Source organism: Gossypium raimondii, chromosome 8 (assembly GCF_025698545.1).
Source record: "Gossypium raimondii isolate GPD5lz chromosome 8, ASM2569854v1, whole genome shotgun sequence".
Lineage (NCBI taxonomy): Eukaryota > Viridiplantae > Streptophyta > Magnoliopsida > Malvales > Malvaceae > Gossypium > Gossypium raimondii.
This window is the reverse complement of record NC_068572.1, coordinates 55,145,165-55,167,562: the sequence shown is the minus strand read 5'-3', so window position 1 is coordinate 55,167,562 and position 22,398 is coordinate 55,145,165. Positions and strand designations below refer to the sequence as shown.

Below are 22,398 nucleotides of genomic sequence, written 5' to 3'. Positions count from 1 at the left end.
CGGTCGTTGTAGTACGCATGTTCTGTTTCAAGGTCTGTAATAGCACCTGGGACGTATCTCTCTAGCATCTGACACCATTGCCATATTTCATTATATGAGGCGTCCCACCCACTATGCATCTTCTCCAATGTCTTTTGCTTAGCTATCCAAGCCTTGCGGTAAGAGGGCGTGTACCCCATTTGGCTACGGATATTGGCAATTATCACCCAGATGAAGTCCGAGGATCTCGCTTTTATCGTAAGGCGATATCAAGCTAGCCAACATAGTGAATCCATTTTCGGATGATCTTCTGAAACACCTACAGAGGGAGGGAGTACATTAAGTAATGCAACATTGGAAAATAAAAATATTATTCAGACACATTCAATACTGTACCTGCAGCACATATATGTGGACCTTTGTACTTTTTGATCTCCCACAACCTTGTCCTCTTCCTTAACGAGGCGACGATTTTCCATGAACATGTGCCGTCTTGCACCGCACACTTCGCCTCAAACTTATCAGATTTTGATTTAACCACGTGGTAATTAACGCCGTTTTTGATGCTATACTGTTTCAAAGCACTAATAAAACTATCTTTATTGGTAAACTGATTACCAACTTCAAGTTCACCGAGATCTATCCCCGAACTTGTACGATCGCGCACCCGGTGTGGTAGATCTGGAAACTCTAATGCATCATTTGCTGACAGATCGACATTATGCATGTGGGCTGGAGGTGAGTATGCTCTGAATCGTGGATTTTCTTCATCATCTGTACTCATATCACCATCTTCACCTTCTGTTGGAATAGGCTCTGGTTCAGAAAATAATCCCACCTCTGCACCATCCGGCCCGGGCTCTCGAGATGGATCCACATCGGAGTCACCTTCTAACCCACAATCATCTGCAACGTACAACGTCCCCTCACCAGTTGATGTCATAGGTAGTATGTCATCCCTTCTTCTAGGCATTTGATAACGTCCCCAATTGGATGTAGATTGCCATCCAGTAGAACTTGATGCAGTTCCCCAGCTCGTATTTCCAGCGTCAAACGTCGAGCCACCGACGTACATGTCCCATCCACCAACAGAGTGTCTTGGGGATGTGCATTCGACACCGCCATCTTGAACATGGGTCTGTTCCGTATTTTGTAACACGCTAACCGAAGTGTTGGCGTGGTCGTGTATACATCTCGAACACCGGACGGAAGTACATCATTGGCGGCGTAAATTGTACATATAACTCAATATAAGTTGCTCGCTAGCAAGATGAGTCGCACCATTGCCTCCAAGCTACGAGCACATTTTATGTCGAACGAGTCATATGTCACCGGATCAACGAAGAACAAAATCGATCGTCATTGATGAACTTTCATTGGCGTGGTTCCGAAGATTTTACGCCTAATTCTTTTACGGAGTTCTGTCAAATCTATGTTTTGGCTAAATGACAGTCGCACCGTATTCTCCGACAAAAAAAACAACACCATTCTCGGTGTGGCAAACCTCACCATCGTAGTAAATAACAGCACTAATACGTTCACTCATTTTGAAACTCTAACTTTCTTAGCCTCTCTAAAATGTTTCTGCTGTGAGTTATGCATTCTAAGAACATTTTCTGTCTAATTTATAGCCTCAGCCCAAACTTGCTACTGTAGCAAAATCGCGTCCACGAGGGCTCGATTTGACACTATTTGCTCAGAAACGTCAAAAAAATTTATTTCTTACATGACCAACTGTAGCGATATCGCGTCCACGACGGCGCGATTTCACAATTTCTTCTCATATAGCATCCTGGTATCAGCGATTTTATACTATTTCCTCGATGTGATAAAAAAAAGTTATTTCTTACATGACCATCAGAGCGAAATCGCGCCCACGAGGCCACTATTTCACAATTTTTCTCAAATAGCATCCCGGTAAGCGATTTCCACTATTTGACCAGATCGTCAACTCGAAAAAAATTTCCGACACCCTAACCCCTAAAAAGCTCGCACCTAAACCCTAAAAGCCATAAAACCCAAACGTAAAAATCGTCAAAATCGCGTCCACGTCGTAGCGATGTTAGAGTGCGTGACGGGACATCAGCGTCACGTCGGTAGCGACCTGGCGGCGTGGAGGAAATCACTTCCTCAAGGACGCGATTTCCTCCACGTCGGCAGGTCGCTACGACGTGACGCGATGTCTCTCATCATCGCACTCATGACATCGCTACCGACGTGACGCGATTTCGGAAAATGGCCCATTCCGGTAAATAATTAAAAATCGGCCCATTTCGGTAATTTTTTAAAAAAAGTGGCTTTTTTTGGTAAATTAGCTGATTTTTTAAAATAATTACCTATTTATATTTAGTCCCCAAATTTGGTAAAGTTTTCACCTTAGTCCTTGAATTTTTTGGTTACATTAGTCTTCAAACTTAGCATGATTTTTCATCCTAAACTTATCTTATAATGATAACATGTCATCACCCTTTTTTTTAAATATCTAAGTAATTTTATAATTTTTAAAATTTTTAAGTGATTACATGATGCAATCATACACTCGTAATGTTGTCACATTATTCAGGGATCAAATTGGAAAAATTATCAAATTCAATGACTAAATGTCGCTCTAAATCCTTAAAAAATTAGAGCATCACTTGAATTTTTCTAAAAAATTATAAAAATCTAAAAATACAAAAATATATATATTTTAAAAAATTTCAAGTGATGGTATGAAACAATTTAGGGTGTCACAAAGTTCATGAACCAAATTGAACAAAGAAATTAATGTAGATGAGAAAAATTACAATTTTAGGGACTAAATGTTAGTTTATCTATTTCATTTTGTTTTTACACAAAATTACAAACTTGATGTTGGATGAGATATTTGTGTGAAAGCAAAGTAAATGGCAACATAAATGTTATTGTTGTAGGCCGAAATAGCCACAATATTTGTTTGTTTTTCTTTTCTTTTCTACATTAATTAATCAAAATATGTATCACATATTTAGTAAAATTGATAGGAAATGAAAAGATTTTGTGGTTTTAGCATTGTGAAGATGTTAGCCATCCCACGTTTTGGCTCTAATTATGAAATCCATCCTTTTAGTTTTTATTAAAAATTTAATCCAAATTTGAAATGTTAGTTTAATTAAATAATAGTATTGAATCTTGCTATTAAGTTAATTTTTTTTGTAAAATCGAGGGATGGAATTCATAATTAATTTATTTTATTTTTGGTTCAAAAGATGACTTGAGATTATTTAAAATATGCACTAATTATATCAATATAATTTCGCTAAATTAGAAATAAAAGATTGTTGATACAATCATACGGAGGGTTATTATAAGAGGGTTGGGATAGAATTGAGCAGAGGTTTGTTGCGTTGGATTCATTCTTGTTTCTTGTCATGATCGAATCAGTTAAATTATCGATCTGTTGGTTCAATTAAATTCAGTCAATCAAATGCCTTTCTTTAGGTTGGCTGGTTGGACTGGAAATTGATTTAGAGAATTGTTTGGGCCAATTAAATTGAGAATTGGTACAAGTTAATTTATCTAGACTAAAAACTAATTGAACTGTCAAATAAATTATTATTTTTATATTTAAAAAATAAATTACAATAGAGGTTACTCAACTATTTTTTTATCTCTTAACTATAAATAATTAAAAATAATCACTCAACTATTTAATTTTATCATTTTTTATATTTTCATTTTACATTAGTCAACTAATAATAAAAAAAATCAAAATCATAACTTATCCGCGAATCAATTTAATTTTGAAAAGCTCGGAAAAAGGTCAAGAATCTATTTATGAGCTATAAATGAGTGGGCACCCATTTATGCTGAAAAGGTGCCTCGAACCTCATAATGTAATAAATTTCTCCTATCCCAACGAACACAAAAAGTTAGTTTAGCTTCGTTAACTCCTAATTCCTTTTTTTTTTTTTATATATATATAATAGTTATAGATGTGACCTAGGTTCGAGTCCTTTTTGTTGTTTGAATTTTGTCCTATTATAATTTATTAAAAAAATACAAACAAATGTCCTTTTTTTAATATTATTCTTTTACCTATATAAATTTTGTACCGTAAAATTTAGGTTAAACAATACAAATAATTCCCAACTGTATCAATATTCTTGCTTTGGTCATTCAACTTTAAAAAATTTCAATTTAAACACTAACATTTGAATTGACTCTTATTTTAGTCATTCGCAGTTAAATTGATAACGAAAAATCATTTTTTAAATTGTATAATAACATATTTAGTTCGCAATACTTACATTCTTAACTAAAGCTTTCAGATTTTAAAACAAAGGCATTCCACGTCCATAAATTTGTAAAATCCATAGAAGAAAAAAACTTCTCTCAAGTAATGAGCGTTTTCCAAACCAATTCCTTTATCGACAAATTTTCAAAATGACACCTCTAGAACGAACAACTTTTGAATCTGTCATCAAAGAGTTCATTTGAATGTTAAGGAGACTTGTTAAGAAGGGTGATAGTAATATATACATTTTTAATAAAGCAATGGACACAATTAAACCTTGAAGAAATATAGCTTTAAATAACCCTATTAATAAAATTGTACTTAAGACAAAAAGGGTCTTCCTTTTCTTGGGATATCCATGGTGTTGTTTACAGATCATATATTTATTGGGTTAAGTGATAAAATTTTAATATTTAAAATTTAAATTGGAGTATTGTAATTTAGAAAATAAAATATTGGGTTACTTTTAGTGCTAATATAGAGCTTATTACCACTTGTTTTATTGCAGAAGATTTTTTAGGTACAAATTTATTGATGTAAAATGTTTCTATTTTAAAAGTTGAAAGAAAGTTTAAGGATTAAATTGATAGAATTTATAAGTGCGAAGAGTTACATTTATTGAATGATTTGGCAATAGGATCGATTGATATAATATGTAAATATTAAGGACTAAATGTATGATTATGCTAGGTAGAACAATTTAATGACAGGTGACAAAAATAAGAACAAATTTAAATATCAGTGTCTAAATTGAAATGTTTTAAAGTTGAGTGACCAAAACAGAAACGCAAGCACAATTAGATGACTATTTGTATAGTTTCCCTTAAAATTTAAAATATTTGTATTATTTATATAAGTAACATATTATAATTATTTGTAATTAAGTTTAATGTATTTTAATATATTATTCACTTTAATCCATAATTAGAATCTTCAATCCACGTGCTGATCACGAGTCAAATAAGCCTCTTCCCGCCTCCTTTTTATCAACAATGATCGTCTCCATAAATGGAAGCAAACACGCGTTCCGTTAATATGTTTCCACGTTTCATCCCACTACTATTTCTCCTCTTAAAAATCATTTTAAGCTTTTCTTTTTTTTCCCTTTTTTAATAAAATGAAAAAAAAATGAAAATTTTAATTATCAGAATAAGATGACTATAATTGATAAGGTAGCTGTTTATTTTGAGTGACTACGAGATAATGATTATGTTAAAGAAAAACATAGAATTCTGGTAATCTCAAATTCACAATCGACATGCCATCGGATTTCCATACAAAGTTGATATTATTATAGTAAAAAATCATATTATTTCGAAAACCCCTTAATTAAGAATAGAGAGTAGCTTAATGAAATCCATAATAGAAGGGATTTAACGTAAGGAGTGAAATTTCAGAAAACATTGGTATCGAGGATTTCAAAATTGATGTGTAAAAGTAGAGGCTACATTATGTTTATTAATTTGTAGTATAGATTTTTTTTCAATAAAAAGGACATAAATAATAAATTAACCAAAAAAATCATTTTTTATTTAGGGAAAGAAAAGAGCACTCAACTTGCATCCAACACGTTGAAGTTTGAGCCATCTAGATATTATCGAGGCATGAAAAAGATATCTCGTATTTCGGGGGAAGCATATGGACACGTGGAGGCTGATCCTGACATCTCAATTTACCAGCTGACGTTATTCTCGGTCCTCGATCACCTGCATCGCAGCAACACAAATCCACCACGCGTCACACGCTCCCAATCGTACCACACCACGTGTCCCATGATCTAGGGCAATAAATCATCCATTTCCATTTCGACACGTGTCCCTCGCTCGAGTTTCAGACACTGGTATTTGGGCGCTTTTAAATTACCATCACTATCCCCCGAACCTCCTCCGCCCCCTAAAAGAAATGAGTGCCGCCCAGAGACGAAGACTTAATCCACTGAGTCAAGAAACCGAGTCGGATGACTCGGGGATACTCAACGAGTGTGTACTGTTACTCGTTTTCGAGTCAATAAAATGGGATTTGCAGGTCCTTTGTTTGACCGCTTCAGTCAACCGTAAGCTTCGAGCTATAGCGAAACGGTTATTATGGCGGAAGCTCTGTGTATATCGAGCGCCTCGCATGGTATCGGCATTGGTTAACGGCTCACCTAATGGGAGAATAGGTGGTGGATGGGATGCTCTCGCGAAGCTCATGTTTTTCTGTTGTGGTTGTGAGTCGACTCGCAATTTCAAACTGAGTCGGCCTTCTCCGGGTCATTTCGCGGGTGCGTCTCGGTTCTCGAAGACTTCGGGTCGGAGCTTCTTGACCAAAAAATGTCGGGCGGATCTGTTGTTCGTCAGTGACCCGTGTGAGCACCCAGTGGGGGATAAAGAAGACGATTTAGGGATTTACCGAGGGGTATTTCGGGGATTTCTCAGGTCCAACACACGAGCCTGCTTGATCGGACGGCAAGTAGCGTTCGACGACCGGGTTAGGTGTCCTTACTGCGGGACCCGAGTGTGGAGCATGACAGCGGCTCGGCTCGTTCCCAAGAGCGCCGCTCGGCGACTGGGGTCACGTGACGGGAGATTGGAGTATTTCGTTTGCGTGAACGGCCACTTGCATGGGACTTGTTGGCTAGTGCCACTGTCGTCGGATGAAGAAAACTGCGAGGAGGTGGAGGAAGAGGAGGATGAGGACGGCGGCGATTTCAATGGGGAAGCATATAAGAAGCATGAGAAGGTGACAAATGGCACGGGGAGCAGGAGCTCGTTAATGTTTTAAGACACGGTGGGGGTGGACCCCACCAATTAATTGCTCAACTTGTAAGTAGAGATAAGATTTTTGATCTTACGAGTGTTAAAAACGATTTAATTGTTGCGTTAATGCATTATTTAATTCAATTTTTAATTTTCTGTGCCCTCACACGTGGATCATAATTCAGTCTCCAAATTTTATGATTTCTATCACCTCAATGTCAACTACGCATCTTCACCATTTCCCTTTCCCCCTCCCATCACCTCTTAGCTTCACACATTTTTTGTCTTTATCTTTCCACAGGCCACTAATAATACGACCGCCGGAGACTCCGAGTTTTACAATACAAAGGCTAGCGTCATGTTTTCATCCCATATGACTTCATTTTGGTCAGATTTGTATTTGGGGTCATTTGGCCCCCTTTTTCTGTACTTCGATATACATATATTGAATGGAGTAGACCTAATAATACAATTAAACATACAGATTTAGATCCTATTAAAAGTTATATATAAATATTTTAAAGATGAAACGCAAATATGTAATGAGGAAATATCATTTCCCAATACAGAGCAACCAAAGGAACAACTAAATTTACATCTCTTACACATACCCAAGCTTACAACACTGAAATAAAATTAAAAAAAGAAAAAGGAATTCTTCTAGTCCAATTGTATTTTCATCTATTTTTGGTCATTCATATCTTCTTCTTTCTTATTTTCTTTTTAATTAGTAAGGAAACTGTACCAAGATGTAACTATAGCCGTTGCTTCACCCTCCTACCATTTGCATCACTTCCATCAAAGACGGGTTCAATCCCATGTTTGCATACATACACCGAGTGCTCAATCACTCTAGCCACATACTCCAACAGCTCGGTCATGACAGATGGGCAACTTTCCTTTAAGTACACGAAACCATCTGTTTGCATTACAGCTGCCCAAGACAAAAGAAAAACGCTGAGGGTTCAGTCAAGAGAAACCTAAGAGTTGGATGAATCTTGTAAAGATTATGGATGTTGACATGAAGATGGTATAAACCAAAGTGCAATTGCAGTTGTATGACTTGATGAAATCCCAAATGAGACATTCAGAATACCTGTACTTGAATGAAGGGTTTCAAGTTCGACAATATATGATAAAAGCTCGAGATAGAAAACCCTAAGGTCGTGCTTTGTTCAATTGCATGAAGAATGATTGCATAATATCCCGAGGGCTAAGACACAATCCGGCTATATGGTACTTCTATGTGAGAACAGCTGTGGCATTTATGACCCATAACAAGAAGACAAACTTAAGAATAGCTATATGATAACTTGCTATGCCTTCTATCTAAAAGCAATTATTTTTGGGCATGGATAGCCCTGATTCAACATTGATGTACATATCAAAACATAAAGAGACACTCACCTCTTAGATTTTCTGGCACTGCAACGAACTTGAGACACACAGCTTTCAACTGGAAACAATGGTGCTGTTCGGCCAAGGCTAATGTAGTTGCCACAGTGTTAATGGCAACATCCTCACAAAGATTGGACTCACAGAGCAATCGCAACCTTTCTAGTCCATACCTATCTGCGGCAGCAAGCAGATGCTGAGACATCAATGTAGTCACCCACTTTGAGTCGAGACCAGTGAGCTCTTGCATGTCAGGTAGAGAATCCCAGTACATAAAGTGAAGTAGGGCCTGCAAAGTGTAAAATAAGGAATAGTCAATAGAGATAATACTGTATCAGCAACCCGGACCACAAATTGCGTACTTTATATAGTCAAATTGCTTTAGCTTGACGAGTAAAATATTTTGTAGCCTTCAAATAAAGCTCGAATATCATTATTTTTAGAAAGGTAAAGAAATGCACATTCAGGAATGTACTGTTGTGTATAACCATTGACGATCTACATGTGCGTTATATGAAGCAAATAACTAAAAGATTAAGACAGTACATGCCACAAATTGACTTCAAAAGCATAAGCATCAGCCACCCCAGCATATAATTTGCATGGAGAAGTTTCCAAGAACTAATTATTAACATCAGGCATGCTATCAATGGAGTTGACATGATGCATCCAAGGCAGTGTATGCTATCCACAGCAGGTTAATGCTTTGCATCCATCACCAATGCATTATCATTGGTCAAGAAGTAGCATAAGTTCTTGTCCAACATAAGAAGAGGGGTATTTGACTGAACCTTAAAAACCGGAGCTTCAATATCTTCAACTTTTATCTGCTTTGTATTCTGTTCCTTCATAGGACCAAAAAGTTGTGCCCTAAACACAGGCGAACGTGCAGCAAGTACCAACTTGTGGGCATAAAAGACTTCCCCATCAACTTCAAAGCTAACATCAGTTCCCTTTCCAGTTTTTAGTAATTGTCCAAAATGATGACCGATTCTTGAAGGCGGAACAGCTATGGAGTAGAACTTAGGACCTTCTGTATGCGACTTAACAACTCCGACACTACAATGAACAGAGAGGCAATCGTTTTTGAGGTAGTCTGACTGCTCGAGAAGAGTTCTTCTAAAAAACCGTTTATATCCCCTGCAGCAAATCAAACTAATTACTTTACTACTCACCAAAGGTTATCATATACCAAGAGAAATGAGGGAAACAAATAAAATATGCTTCTTCTTTTTGTTCATTTCAGGGGGAAGACAAGAGGAGTCAAACCCCGGAACTTGGCAAATCCCCCTACAGAAATTGGGTGCTAAGAACCTACGGGCCAAGAGGCTAAGACCGAAATCTGATATAACGCAACCCACATGTGTCTTAATAACATTTATCATCTAGTTAGTAAAGGTCAGACATCATAAACAATCAAAAAAGTAAAGTAATCAATACTATAGAATTGTTCGATTAGGCTAGCAATAATGTTGTTGCATATGTCCTGGTCAACAATGTATAATTGATTGCAACCAAATGCTTTACGAAGATGCCAAATTAAACAAGCTGCAGTAAGTTTGAACTGTATGGATCGACATGGAGCATAAAAGAAACCAGATACAAGTGTAGCTTTGAAGAAAAACATGTCTACACAAACAGTCAAACAGGAGGCAATATGCAAAAAAATTTAAAAAAAAAAAAAAACTGAAATCCTTCAAATTTAATAGAACACTTTAATAAGAAGTAATTTTTATAGACATGCTAAACTCAAAATAAAAAAAGCATGGTTGGAAGAAGTGGAGTAGACTTCTTGCCCAAGCATTTGGACTGAGTCCAAATCCTTGAGCCATCACTATTAGGAAGGTTTTACTTGAATACCACCCTGGTCCAAACATGACTAGTCTCAAACCAAAAAAGGGACAAGAACACATGTTTATATATATATATAAAAGCAGACATATGACTGAATTAACTTTGCTTTATTCTCACTAATCCCCACAACCTCTTCTCAATATATTACATGTATTTCAAAATAAATCGAAATTCACAAGTCATGGAATCTTAATAAGATTAGGAGAAGGAAAGAAAGACCAAAAAAGTAATACTAATAATAATAGCAATTAAGGTCAGCCAGGAAATGAGGTGGAGAACAAGTACTGAGCAAAACACAATGCATAAGAATGTACATGAGAAACAGCATAGTGGCTAACAAAATCTAGTGCAATAGCCAATTTTAGCATAATTCATGTGAAATTATATTCTTGCCAACTGCTCCAAATTCTTTTCATATATAAAAAAAGTATGTCACAAGAATGAAGCTAATTTATTCCTCCAAAATTTCCCACAATTATATTGCTATTTCATAGGCAACAAACTTGTTATGCAAACATCCTAGCCACCTAAGAACCAACATAAAGGGTAAAGCTCAATAAATGTAAAAAAAAAGGGAAGAGGATCTAGACTCTAGCCTTAAACAACAAAGTAAACCTGAAGATTACAAACACAAGAGCCAGAAAAACCCATTATGCAGTTCTTACTATCTTGCAAGATAATTAAAACCCCGATAAAAATCACAAAAGAAGAATAAAGATTAAACCCACCAAAACTTCAATCAACTAAAGAAAATTCATCGTAAAACCCAAAAACCCACCCTGTAATTCCAATTGAAATTGCAAAATAAAACCCTTACCACATGCTGCCACGATACTTAAGAGTATAAGGACCGCTTTCAAGCGTCCTTCCAAAATGGCTATGCACCTTATGCCTCTCTTTCCCACTCTGATCCAAAAGGGTGAGCTCAAAAAGCGCCCTAACGTCCGTCCCTTCGCTCGCTAAAGCAATGAACAACGAAACGTACGCGGCATTATCTTCGGGGCTCTTACCGTCGGGGTAAAAATAGACCGCCCACAAATACCCACCCACCATGAACATATCGGAAGCTATGTATTTTCCGACCCCCGTACCTTTCGATTGCGAGTACCCCGTGATCTTGAAGTGGTGAGACCCGTTCAACGTCTTCATCACCGACGTCGACGACGTGGTGGCGCCTTCCGTCGACGACGACAATGGTGGATTCGGTGTTTCACGTAGAACCCTTCCCATGAGCCCTTTCCAACAAATTTTTATTGCAAAAGGCTTTAAAAACTTCCTTCTCTTGTTAAATTGAGAAGGATTTTCGCGGGAAGAGAGGGTTTTCTTTGAGGAATTTTATGGGGTTTTTTTTTTTCTTTTTTCTGTTAATCTGAGACTGAATTTACTAAGCTTCATCGAAGATGATGACTTTATTGGCATACGTAATATAATTATTAGGTAAAATTTTATGAAACGTCCCTATAAATTATATTTTTTTATGAATTTAGTCTCTTTATTATAATTTAATGTCTGAGTTAAATCTCAAAATTATACATGAACTTTGGTCTAATATGTAATTTTATATATGAAAATTTGATTTGATCTAATGCTCAAAATTATTAACACAATTATTAATGTAACACAATTATATGTTTATATATTATATACGTAAATAATTATATTTATCCGATATAAAATAAATTGATATATCTATTTTTTGAATATATATGATTGAATCAAAATTAAAGTTTCACGTATATATTTGAACCACTGTCATAGTTCCATATGTATAATTATACCATATTAAAATTCACATATAAAATTACACATTAAATTTATGTAAAGTTTTAAGATTTATCTCAAACATACATTTTCAATTTTAAGTTCAACTTTTAAATTTTTACTTATTTATTTATTTATTTTGAAGTTTCAATAGTATACAATACAAGAAAAGTATAAGACAAACACAAATATATGTTTAATTAACTATGATGTTAAGTAATGAACAAAGAATCGGATAAAAGCCGGACTAATTTGGAAAAAAAACTAGATAAAATCCACACAAAATAAAAAAGAGAACCCAACCATTGTAATTGCAAATAATGGGACTAAAACTCGAGTCTTCAAGGTTCATAGCCTCTGTCTTTGCCAACTTTGTTAAAGCTTCATTGACTCTTTTTCTAATTATTAAAGCCAAATTTAGATACTTAAATCGAACAAAAAAAACTCAAATATCAAATTGAAAAAGCTCGAGTACCAAAGTAAATATTAAAGCTAAACTCAAGTACCAAATTGAGAAAAAAAACTCATTTATCAAATTGAACATTGAAGCCAAACTTAGGTACCAAATAGGATATTAATCCAAATAAATATTATATTTAAAGTAAGTCTGCTTAAAGTTGCCTATCGTTTAGGCAGTGTTTGAAAAGGCATCTAATAATTGGATTTGGATGTAATTGTTTATAATTACACAAGGATGACGTGTGTGTGTAACCATTGTAATTGATGGCTCCCACCGAATTGGGTGAAATTGGAGCACCCCGACTAAACTTTTCAATTGTTAAGGGGATGGTGAGAATTGGAATAATTATGCAGTTAATTACACTTAAATCAAATTTTAAAAATTATTTGTATACAAGTTATAGAAATTATATTATAAACATGAACATGAATGAGTACTTGGAATAGTTATGGCCAAAATTAGACCTGTCCATGGGCCGGGCGGCCCGAAATATGGGAGGGTTCGGGTAAAAATATAGGCTCGAAATATGGGCTTGGGCAAAAAAACGAGGCTCGTTTAAAAATAGGCCGGGCTCGGGCTCAACTTTTTTGGCCCGGGCCCGGCCCGGCCCGAATATAATAAATTTTTATTTTTATTTTTATTTTTTAATTTTAAAATACTTTTAAAAAATTTTTATTTTTATTTTTATTTTTTAAAAATATTTTTTTGTGTTTATTAAAAACCGGGCCGGGCCTGGGCAAAATTTCAATACCATATTTCGGGTCGGGCCGGGCCCGGGCCTAAGAGTCAGGCCGAAATTTTTTTCCGGACCCGGCCCATGGACAGGTCTAGCCAAAATTTTCTTATATTATAAACCTTTTATATTGTAAAAAAATTTATGTATTTTATAAAGTTATAAAAAAAATTTAAATCCTAAAATAATTCTAAAATTATGGCCAAAAGTTTGTTATAAAAATAATTTACATGTTATGAAAGGGTTATAATATATATTTATAAAAAGATATGACGAAGAAATATAGACATAACTTATCTATGTGTCTATACTATACATTATAAAAATAACAAACTTATTCATTAAAAAATGTTATAGTTTTTTTTATCATAACTTTATAAAGTTATTTTTTTTTTATAAATTAAGTTATTATCAGACCCTATACTATATGTAAGCTATGAATTTAGTCTATATATTATGTATAAGTAGATTTGTCCATGGGTCGGGTTGGACATTGCCAAAACTTTAGGCCTATTTGTTAGGCCTGGGCCCAACCTAAAAAATAGGCCTAAAATTTAGCCTATGCTCGACCCGGCCAAATTAAAAATTTTATATAAAAAAATAAAAATATAATACATAAAAAATACTAATAAAATAAAATCCATGTTTTCCAATAAATTAAAAAAATATTTATACTTAAATAACACTAAGATAGATGTAACTTAACAAACAAATGACTCTAAAATAGTAACAAAATTAATAATAAAATAAGAGTTATACAATATTCAAACAATAACAATAAAATAGTAGTAACATAATAGTGAAATGATAGCAAAACAGTAAGAAAATAAAAAAAAATAGCATCAAAATAGCAGTTTTTGTCTTTTTTGCTAATTCATGTCGGACCGGTTAGGCTCGGGCCAAAAAAAGCATTACATGAAGCTTTACCCATTTTTTAAAAATGCTTTTTTTTTGTCCAAGTTCATTTTTCGAGTCTATATTTTTACCCAAACCTTCCCACTTATCGGGTTGAGTGACCCAACCTACGGAAAGATCTATGTGTAAGTTATAAATTAAAATATAATATTTTAATTTAATCTGTAACACCACCATACCCGACCCGGTCGCCGAGTCAAGGCATCAGGATGTCACATTCGTTGCCGAAGCAACTACTGAAAATTTCAGATCAATGTATCATATTATTTAATTAATATAGATCATTAACTCATTTCAGTAATAATTGAATTTACGATAAACTAATTATGAGTTAAATGAGCTCATTAAAATATCCACAATTGATCAAAGGCCAAATTGTATAGTTCATAAAAAAATTTGAATTGTCGTCGCGACGTTGGGGTTTTCACGTCGTGACATGGCGAACTTGTCATCATGAAGTCGTCTCCATTTTCCTACAAGTTCCACGCTTTAATTTTATTTATTTATTTATTTATATCATTACCTGAACCGTATTCAAATGTCATAACCGCCACTTCACTTTACATATCATCCACTTATATCTATTTCTAATCTCAAGTCCTCATAAAAACATGATATTCAATCAAAGATAACAAAAGTTTATAAAATTAACACAAATATTAAAGTTTTACAAATAAGACCATTGGAGGACTTGCACTTTCAAAGTAGTTTACCCACTTTATGTATATTTCATATTTATTTCTAAATTGTGTCAATCAATTTAATTCTTCATAAAATTTTAAAAGAATTTAATATCACATCAATTAACAATTATTCACTTATTATTTTATCAATTCGTTTAAAATATTCACATGTATTAATCATTCCATCATTTACAACCATTTCAAACATTTCAAATTAATCTACTATATATATATTCATATTTTTTTCCTCCTCCTCTCCATTCCACATCCTTTATGTATATATTTATTATAATCTTTAGCTTTTAGTATATAACATGCTTATATGTAACATTGCCTATAATTCCACTATTTACTTATATGTTCATATCAAAGTTGTCCACTTGAGTCATAGTCACTAAATTATTTATATCTTGAGCTACAAAATTTGAAATTAAGATCCACTTGATATTTTTGAAACTAGACTCAAATATATTTTTACCATAAAATTTTAGAATTTATAATTTAGCCAATCAAGACAATAAATTATTCAAATTTGTCCTTGTTCGTTGCTTGGCGACTTTAACTTTTCTTTACTAATAATTAATTATCTCTTAGTACGGGGTTTGGATGATTTTTTTCATTTGTTTCTATTGAAAATAGACTCATTAATAATTTAAACTCATAATCATTTTTTACAATTTTTTATGATTTTCCAAAGTCAGAATAGGGGAACCCGAATCTACTCCGACCTTGTTTCACGAAAATTAATATATCTCAAACTATAAAATCTTGTTTCTTTCATCGTTTCTTCCATATGAAACTAGACTCAATAAGATTTAATTCCATATTTAACTCGATCTCTAACTAAATTTCTATAATTTTAGGTGAATTTTCAAAGTTAAGTCACTGCTGCTGTCCAAACTGTTTTAATGAAAATATTTTCCTTTCCAAGGTCCTTTGCACTATCTTTCATTCAATCACACATAATTTCCATACTTTTGATTACTATACAATTTAGTCACTTATGTTTATGTGTAGATTACATATTCATTTCTTAATCTTAGTACTTTTCACCGTACAAATCACATCCTCTCTTACCAATTTAGTGTTTAAAGTCTCTATTCTTCATCAAATACTTTCTGTTTCTAGTATTTAGATTAAACACATGTTTCATACATCTTACTCAAAACATCTTTAACTCAATCTATTGAAATACAAGTAGGTTTAGTATGAAACTTACCTCATTTGTCAAGAATTCCTTCATTTCTTCTTCATTTCCATGCATTTCTCATCTTCACCACTTTCCTTCATTTTTCTTCTCATTTTCTCCACTTTCATCTACTATTTTCTTGCTTCTAATTTGATGGGCATATTCTTTAGAATCTCTACTTCATCTTCTCTCTTTAATATCTAAGGAAATTTTCCTAAATTTTGGATAAAAATGTAGGTTTTCATGGCAAATGACTAAATTGTAAAGAAAAGAAAACTTCCTTTCTCACCCTTTCGCTCACGTTGGAAGGATGATAAATTTCCTTCATCCTTCATTTCTTTTTATATTACCATTTTCTAAATAAAATAATAATAAATATCTAAATAAAATGTTAATAAAATAATATTTAACTAATTAATTAAAAAATTACCAAAATATCATCAACATCATCATTACATTATATAATTCTCCCTCTTGCTAATTGACCATTTTACCATTTATGATCTTTCAAAATTCCATCCTTGAAACATCACTTAATTTGGTAAAATTGTGATTTAGTCCCTCACAACTCTTCACCTATCCAGTTTGGTCATTGCATGCCAATTCCATGTCTTAGTAAATTTGATTATTTTCAATTTTGGTCCTTCAACTTTCTTATTTTTACATTTCGATCCCCTAAATTTTGAATATTTACACTTGAGCCAAAAATATTTCACATATTTATGATTTAGTCCCTTCCTTAATACATCATGTCATGCTTCTTAATTTAAATATCTTTTGATATATTGCAACCTTCATTTTCTTTGATCTTATACCTTATTTCGGTAAGATTTTATCTCATATTATTTACGACCAAGGGGTTTTGAGGATGTTATATAATCCATTTTAAACACTTGAGTAAATGAGAAATTGTACTTTCGATCCTTTGTAAAATTAATAATTTAATTAAATAATTTTAACACGAAATTTTAACTTTAACCTTAAAATTTTTACTTTCAACTCAACCCAATACAAAATTTCCAGCTGGTTAGTCACCATTGATTTTTAATTTAATTGGATTATAAAAATTTCAAACTATCCTTAATAATTTGATTAGATTGAATTCAGATTTTACTTTTATATTAATTTTCTATTTTATTTTTTACATTCTTTACAAAAGAGTTTTTTTATGGTTTATCGAATAATTTTTAAATTTCGATTTGATTTTAGTTTAAGTTTTAAAAACATAGGGTAACAAAAAATTTCTCCGAATTTGATTTCAATCAAACCCTTATCACCAAGCTGTGGAATGCTTTGATTATGTAATACTTTTGATATCAACTTCAAGGGTATGAGATGATTAAGGATGAAGTTAGAAATTCTTTTTTGAGAGTAACTTATCGTTATATTAATTTATAATTTTACATTTTTTAGAAATATTTTAGTAGATCTCCGCTCTGCTTATAAATGTTTATATCGACAATAGATGATAAGTATAGCTTCTGGTTGAACGGATCGTATTGATTTTGAATTAGTCCATCTAGATCGGGTCAAATAAAATTTTAAATTTTTTAGAACATTTCGGGTTGAGTTGATTTTGGGTTTGTATTAGGTTTGATTTGATTTCGCGTCTCAAGTATTTTGGGCTTAGGTCATTCAAGTTTTGAGGTTTTGAGTTTTGTTTTCATATCGAGTCATTATGGATTTGGTAACTTTAAGTTTGAGTCATCTTTATTTACTTGTTTGGATCATTGTGAGTTATTCTTACATTACCTTGTCTAGTTAAATTACATATAGTACAACCTATTCCTAAACTAGGCATCAACTAGATTAGGGGTGTATTTGATTCAGTTTGATACAGTATTTATTAGACAAAAATTGAACTGATCTGCTTCATTTGATTTTTTACCTTTAAAATCGAATTTGTTGAGTAAAAATCGAAATATTTGAAATCGATAATTGTGATTTGATTTAGCAATTCTTTGGCAAATTTGGGCCATGCTTGCGAAAAAAAACAACCACGTTGTTTTGGGCCCAAAAAACCTAATATTGCAATTCTTAATTTTTTCTTAACAATCATAATACATACTTTACATTCATTTATAAAGTAAATTAAATAATTAAATTAACATCATAATCATTTGCAAATGCCATTTAAAAGGGATGAATCTCAAAACTGCACATGAATCTGAGTCTATGTGCAATGTTATATATGAACTTTGATTTTGTGCAATTTCACATATGATAATTTGATTTGATTCAATTTTCACAAACCATTAACATCATTACTGATATAATCCATTTTACGTTTACACACTGCATGCAGAGATGATTATACTTTTCTAATATAAATAAATTATTGTATATTTATTTAAATACTCACTAATTGAATCAAAATCAAAGTTCTATGCATAAAATTGATCCACGATCAAAGTTTCATGTGTATAATCGCACAAAATCTAAATTCATATATCATATTATACATTGGATGAAAGTTCATGTGTACTGTTTTTATATTTATACTCACTTAAAAAGTCATTTTAAGTTAAGCTATTAAGTTGATAAATCATTTGAAGTTGTTAAAAGAAAGTTAACATATAAATCATTCATATACCTAATGTTTATTGTATCATTTTTTTAATTAATTTCATTAGTTGCTAGCTTCGATTATTTATAATTGAGTCATTGCAATATGTCATATAATCGATTAAATTCATAACTATCAAATATATTCTGTTGACAATTTGTGAATAATTTCTTTTATGAATAAATTATTATAAAATTTTATAAACTAATTTACTAAAATTATAGTTGTGCTTATAATCATAACTATTATATTCAATAAATGATCCACTTACATTAATATATAAACTTTTGTTTGAAACATTTAAACAATTTTAACTTTTGTATGATTATATTTAGTTTTTTTTAACAACATAATAATAATTGGGTTAAATGAACTAGCCATATAGATATCGAAATAATCCATCTATTAGTCTATCACTACTATTCATTTAAATATGGTTTTCTTTTCATTTGGTTTGATTTGAATAAAGTGGGTTTCATGCGGACAAATTGAACACAAGTTGAATTGTGAGATATGAATGATAACATCAATTTGAAACCAAATCGAACCGAATAAAATGCATTGGTTCAAATCAAATTTCGGGTTTCTCAATTTTCTTACTCAACCCTAAACTAAGTAACCCAATTTGTTGGTTAGACAAATGTAAAATTATAAGGGTAAACTACATTGTAGTCACCCAACTTAGTAAATTTCTTTTTTGTCACCCAATTATAAAAAATCACAAAATGGTTATCCAATTATAAAAAGCAAAAAAAAAAAAATCAAATTATACAATGTGTAAATGTTGAAGGTTAGATATTTTAGAATCAAGACTAAATAAATTGACACATATATAAACGTTGAGAATTAAAGTCATCATTATGCCAATTTTAAAAACTGTCACACTACACACGCACACACAACATCCAGAAAAGAGCTGGCCATATAAAGGCCTACCATTATCCCTCCACAAGTTTAAACTCGAGTGAGTTCTCTAAGTGAGCAACACTTAACTACTAAATCAATCAAAAGAGTTCAATTAATTGTAATTAAATTTTAGTAAATTTAATCATATGCTTCTAGGTTTGGGCTATTAAAATCGATTATACGACATTAGGAAAGGATTCCCAAAGTTGTAGATGAAAGTTGATATTCTCTTTTCATGTGAAACAGACACCCATTAGTTTCCTTAATGCTGCCCCTTAGGAATCTATGCTTTTTCTTTCTTTCTTTCTTTTTCTATATATAAATAGCCATTCACACACATATATATATATATATATATATATATATATATATATATATATATATGCATGTGAAGAACAATTTATGCATATGCATATTCTAATTGAAGTGCCAGGGAAGATTCTTAAATTGCATTAATAATATATATGAATTATATTTAATGTGTATAGATTTTATACATTATTGGTGTGCATAATAAAATAGTGGAGATAATAATAACTTTATTTAAATAAAATTAAATATTAATTATAATTATTATATATTTTTTCAAGTTTTGAGTTTAGATTTTATAGTTTAAGATTTAAGGTTTATATTTATTTTAGAGTTTGGATTTATTTTAGAACGAAGCTATTGATATTTATTTATAATTTTTTTACTATCTTTTCTTATTTCACTGGTGACATGTCATTGTTGATTGAATATGCACGAGACTCATGCACATATATCAAAAGTCTTGATCAACTTTATTCCATAAATGTGTTTACATCAAGTGTAGAAAGAATATCTTATCTCCGAGTAATTTCACAAAGCATATTTGCTAAAAGAAAAAAGAAGAAGAAGCTTCACTTCACTTTGTATCTTAATCTCTCCATCAACTACATTCACCAATCACCAATTCCCCTCGATGTTTCTTGTTGCTGTTTTGGAATAAAACTTGACTTCAAGGAAAGTACAATTTCCCCCCTTATTCCAAGAATCCATTAAATTACATCCCTCCCTTCCATGGAAAATCTCATTCATTCATTCTTCATTTTTTTGAACTTCAAGTTTAGAATCATTCAAATAGCGATTCTTTTCCACTTATTTTCAGCCAAGGCAATGGAGGAGAAGGGAAAGGATGATCAGCCATTTGGCATTTGCCATAGGCTCTTCAACTTCATTCGTAAAGGCTTGAAATGGTTAACCTTGGGTCACACCATGGCTCAGGGTTCAATTGGTAAAGGGTCACTAGGTGAATTTGCCGGCAATGAAGTACAAGAACCACTGGCAAGCCAAGCCAAGGATGATGGTTCAGATCCTACAGTTAAGATTTTGTTTAAGCAAACAGAAGAGTTGGATGATCGGCCTACCGTTGACAAGTTCGGTTTGTCGGTCCCTGACCCCTCGGGTAAGGAGAATTCATTGCGAAATGGTATAGGCCGCCCAAAGATCATCATCCCTGTAGCCAGTGGAGAGGCAGGCAATGGATTTGCCACGGCGAAACCGACAACGCCGGTCCGACCTGATGATTCGAGACTAGTGCTTACAGGTTTGGGGTTGAATATCAATGAAATATCCGATGAATATATCAAGAAAACAAAGGAAAGAATGACAAAAAATGTCAACTTAATGAAGCCCGAAGAATCTTAGTTCAATATGGTTAATTGGTCTTGATTTTCAATATTTGTAACCATTGATAAACGATTATAATTAATATAAGTGTTCAGTATGAACTTAATAAGCACGTTATACATCTTACTCTTCCAAATAGTGAACTGATGAACCATAAAGGCGATGGCGGACCATAATGGAGGCTAAGGGAGCTTTGACCTCCAAATTTTTTGAAAATTTCTATTTTCATTTTTGTATTGAAAATTTTCGTTATGTATTTTAATTTATTTGAAAATTTTAATTAAGCTCTTCTAATTTTTTTTGAGTTTCTCATTAATCTCACAAAATTTTAATTAAACCTCAATTTAAAAAAAATATTATTAAACTCCTAAATATTTGAAAATTTTACTTAGATCCCAAAACTTGGTTCCAAGATCAACTACTACATAAAGGTTATGTGGTGCCCAAAGATGATCAACATTTGTAGGGCTTCCTTGAGGTTGTTTGAACCAGAACAATTTGTGAAATACTTTGCAAAATTCGGATATGATATAATCTTAATCTAGTATCCATAACATTTGGTAACTTTTTTGTGTAATTTTATAGCAATTGATATAATTTTATAGCTTTTATTTAATTTTCGATCATTATTTATGGGATTTTATTAACCTTGAATAAAATTTTGGTATAACGACAAATAGCTCAATGTGTTTATCCTTTTTGTCATTTTGGTCTTAATTTTTAATCATTTTGATTCAACCTTTCAAAATTTATCGAATTGCTTCTTCTTTTTGACAAAAGTTGATTGAACCATTAAAACTTTAACGATGCCAACATAATAGTCTTAATGGTACAATACAACATTTCGTAAAAATAACAATTTAACTAAATACCAAAGTGATAAAAAAATAGAGCTAAAGTGATAAATGCTAAACTTGTTCTTATCTCAATAAAAAAGAGTCACATTAACATTCTATTAATGATTTAGTGAAAGAGTGACTAAAATATAAAATTTCAAACCTGAATACTTTTTTCTCATTTTATTTTGATAACCTTTTCATCAAAACCAACACTTTGATTTTTATTTCTTCAAAAAATATTTTCATATTTCATTGCTTGATTTTTTAATCCTTCATTTATACATATACAATATTTACCATTTTATTTATCATCTAAATTTTATATTCATTTAGCATTATTTGAATCGAATTAGATAAATTGATGATCGAATCGATAATCGATTAGGATACCAATTCAAAGAAAATAATTGGATAGATAAATTCAGAAACTAATATAAATTGATTAATTCAAACACAAATCAAATTTTAATAATTT

At 32.2% G+C, this 22,398-nt stretch overlaps 2 protein-coding genes across 2 annotated transcripts; one reads left to right on the top strand and one right to left on the bottom strand.

Moving 5' to 3' along the window:
• The first annotated feature begins 5,689 nt into the window (after positions 1–5,689).
• LOC105792252 (EID1-like F-box protein 3) lies at positions 5,690–7,453 on the top strand. Its single transcript, XM_012620737.2, has 2 exons — positions 5,690–7,038; positions 7,274–7,453. The coding sequence occupies exon 1, from the start codon at positions 6,137–6,139 to the stop codon at positions 6,995–6,997; it is 861 nt and encodes a 286-aa protein (XP_012476191.1). The 5' UTR covers positions 5,690–6,136; the 3' UTR covers positions 6,998–7,038; positions 7,274–7,453.
• Positions 7,454–7,457: 4 nt separating this feature from the next.
• On the bottom strand, positions 7,458–11,598 carry LOC105792251 (BTB/POZ and MATH domain-containing protein 2). Its single transcript, XM_012620735.2, has 4 exons — positions 11,039–11,598; positions 9,159–9,507; positions 8,380–8,656; positions 7,458–7,906 (listed from the first exon to the last, which is right to left on the bottom strand). Exons 1-4 carry the CDS (start codon positions 11,449–11,451, stop codon positions 7,728–7,730), a joined length of 1,218 nt encoding a protein of 405 aa, XP_012476189.1. The 5' UTR covers positions 11,452–11,598; the 3' UTR covers positions 7,458–7,727.
• Positions 11,599–22,398: the final 10,800 nt, after the last annotated feature.

Coding starts and splice junctions, on each gene's coding strand:
- LOC105792252 (XM_012620737.2), top strand. CDS start 6,137: ATGAGTGCCGCCCAGAGACGAAGACTTAATCCACTGAGTCAAGAAACC.
- LOC105792251 (XM_012620735.2), bottom strand. CDS start 11,451: ATGGGAAGGGTTCTACGTGAAACACCGAATCCACCATTGTCGTCGTCG. Junction 9,508..11,038: donor AAGTATCGTGGCAGCATGTG/GTAAGGGTTTTA, acceptor GATTTGCTGCAG/GGGATATAAACGGTTTTTTA. Junction 8,657..9,158: donor TTGAAGCTCCGGTTTTTAAG/GTTCAGTCAAAT, acceptor TACACTTTGCAG/GCCCTACTTCACTTTATGTA.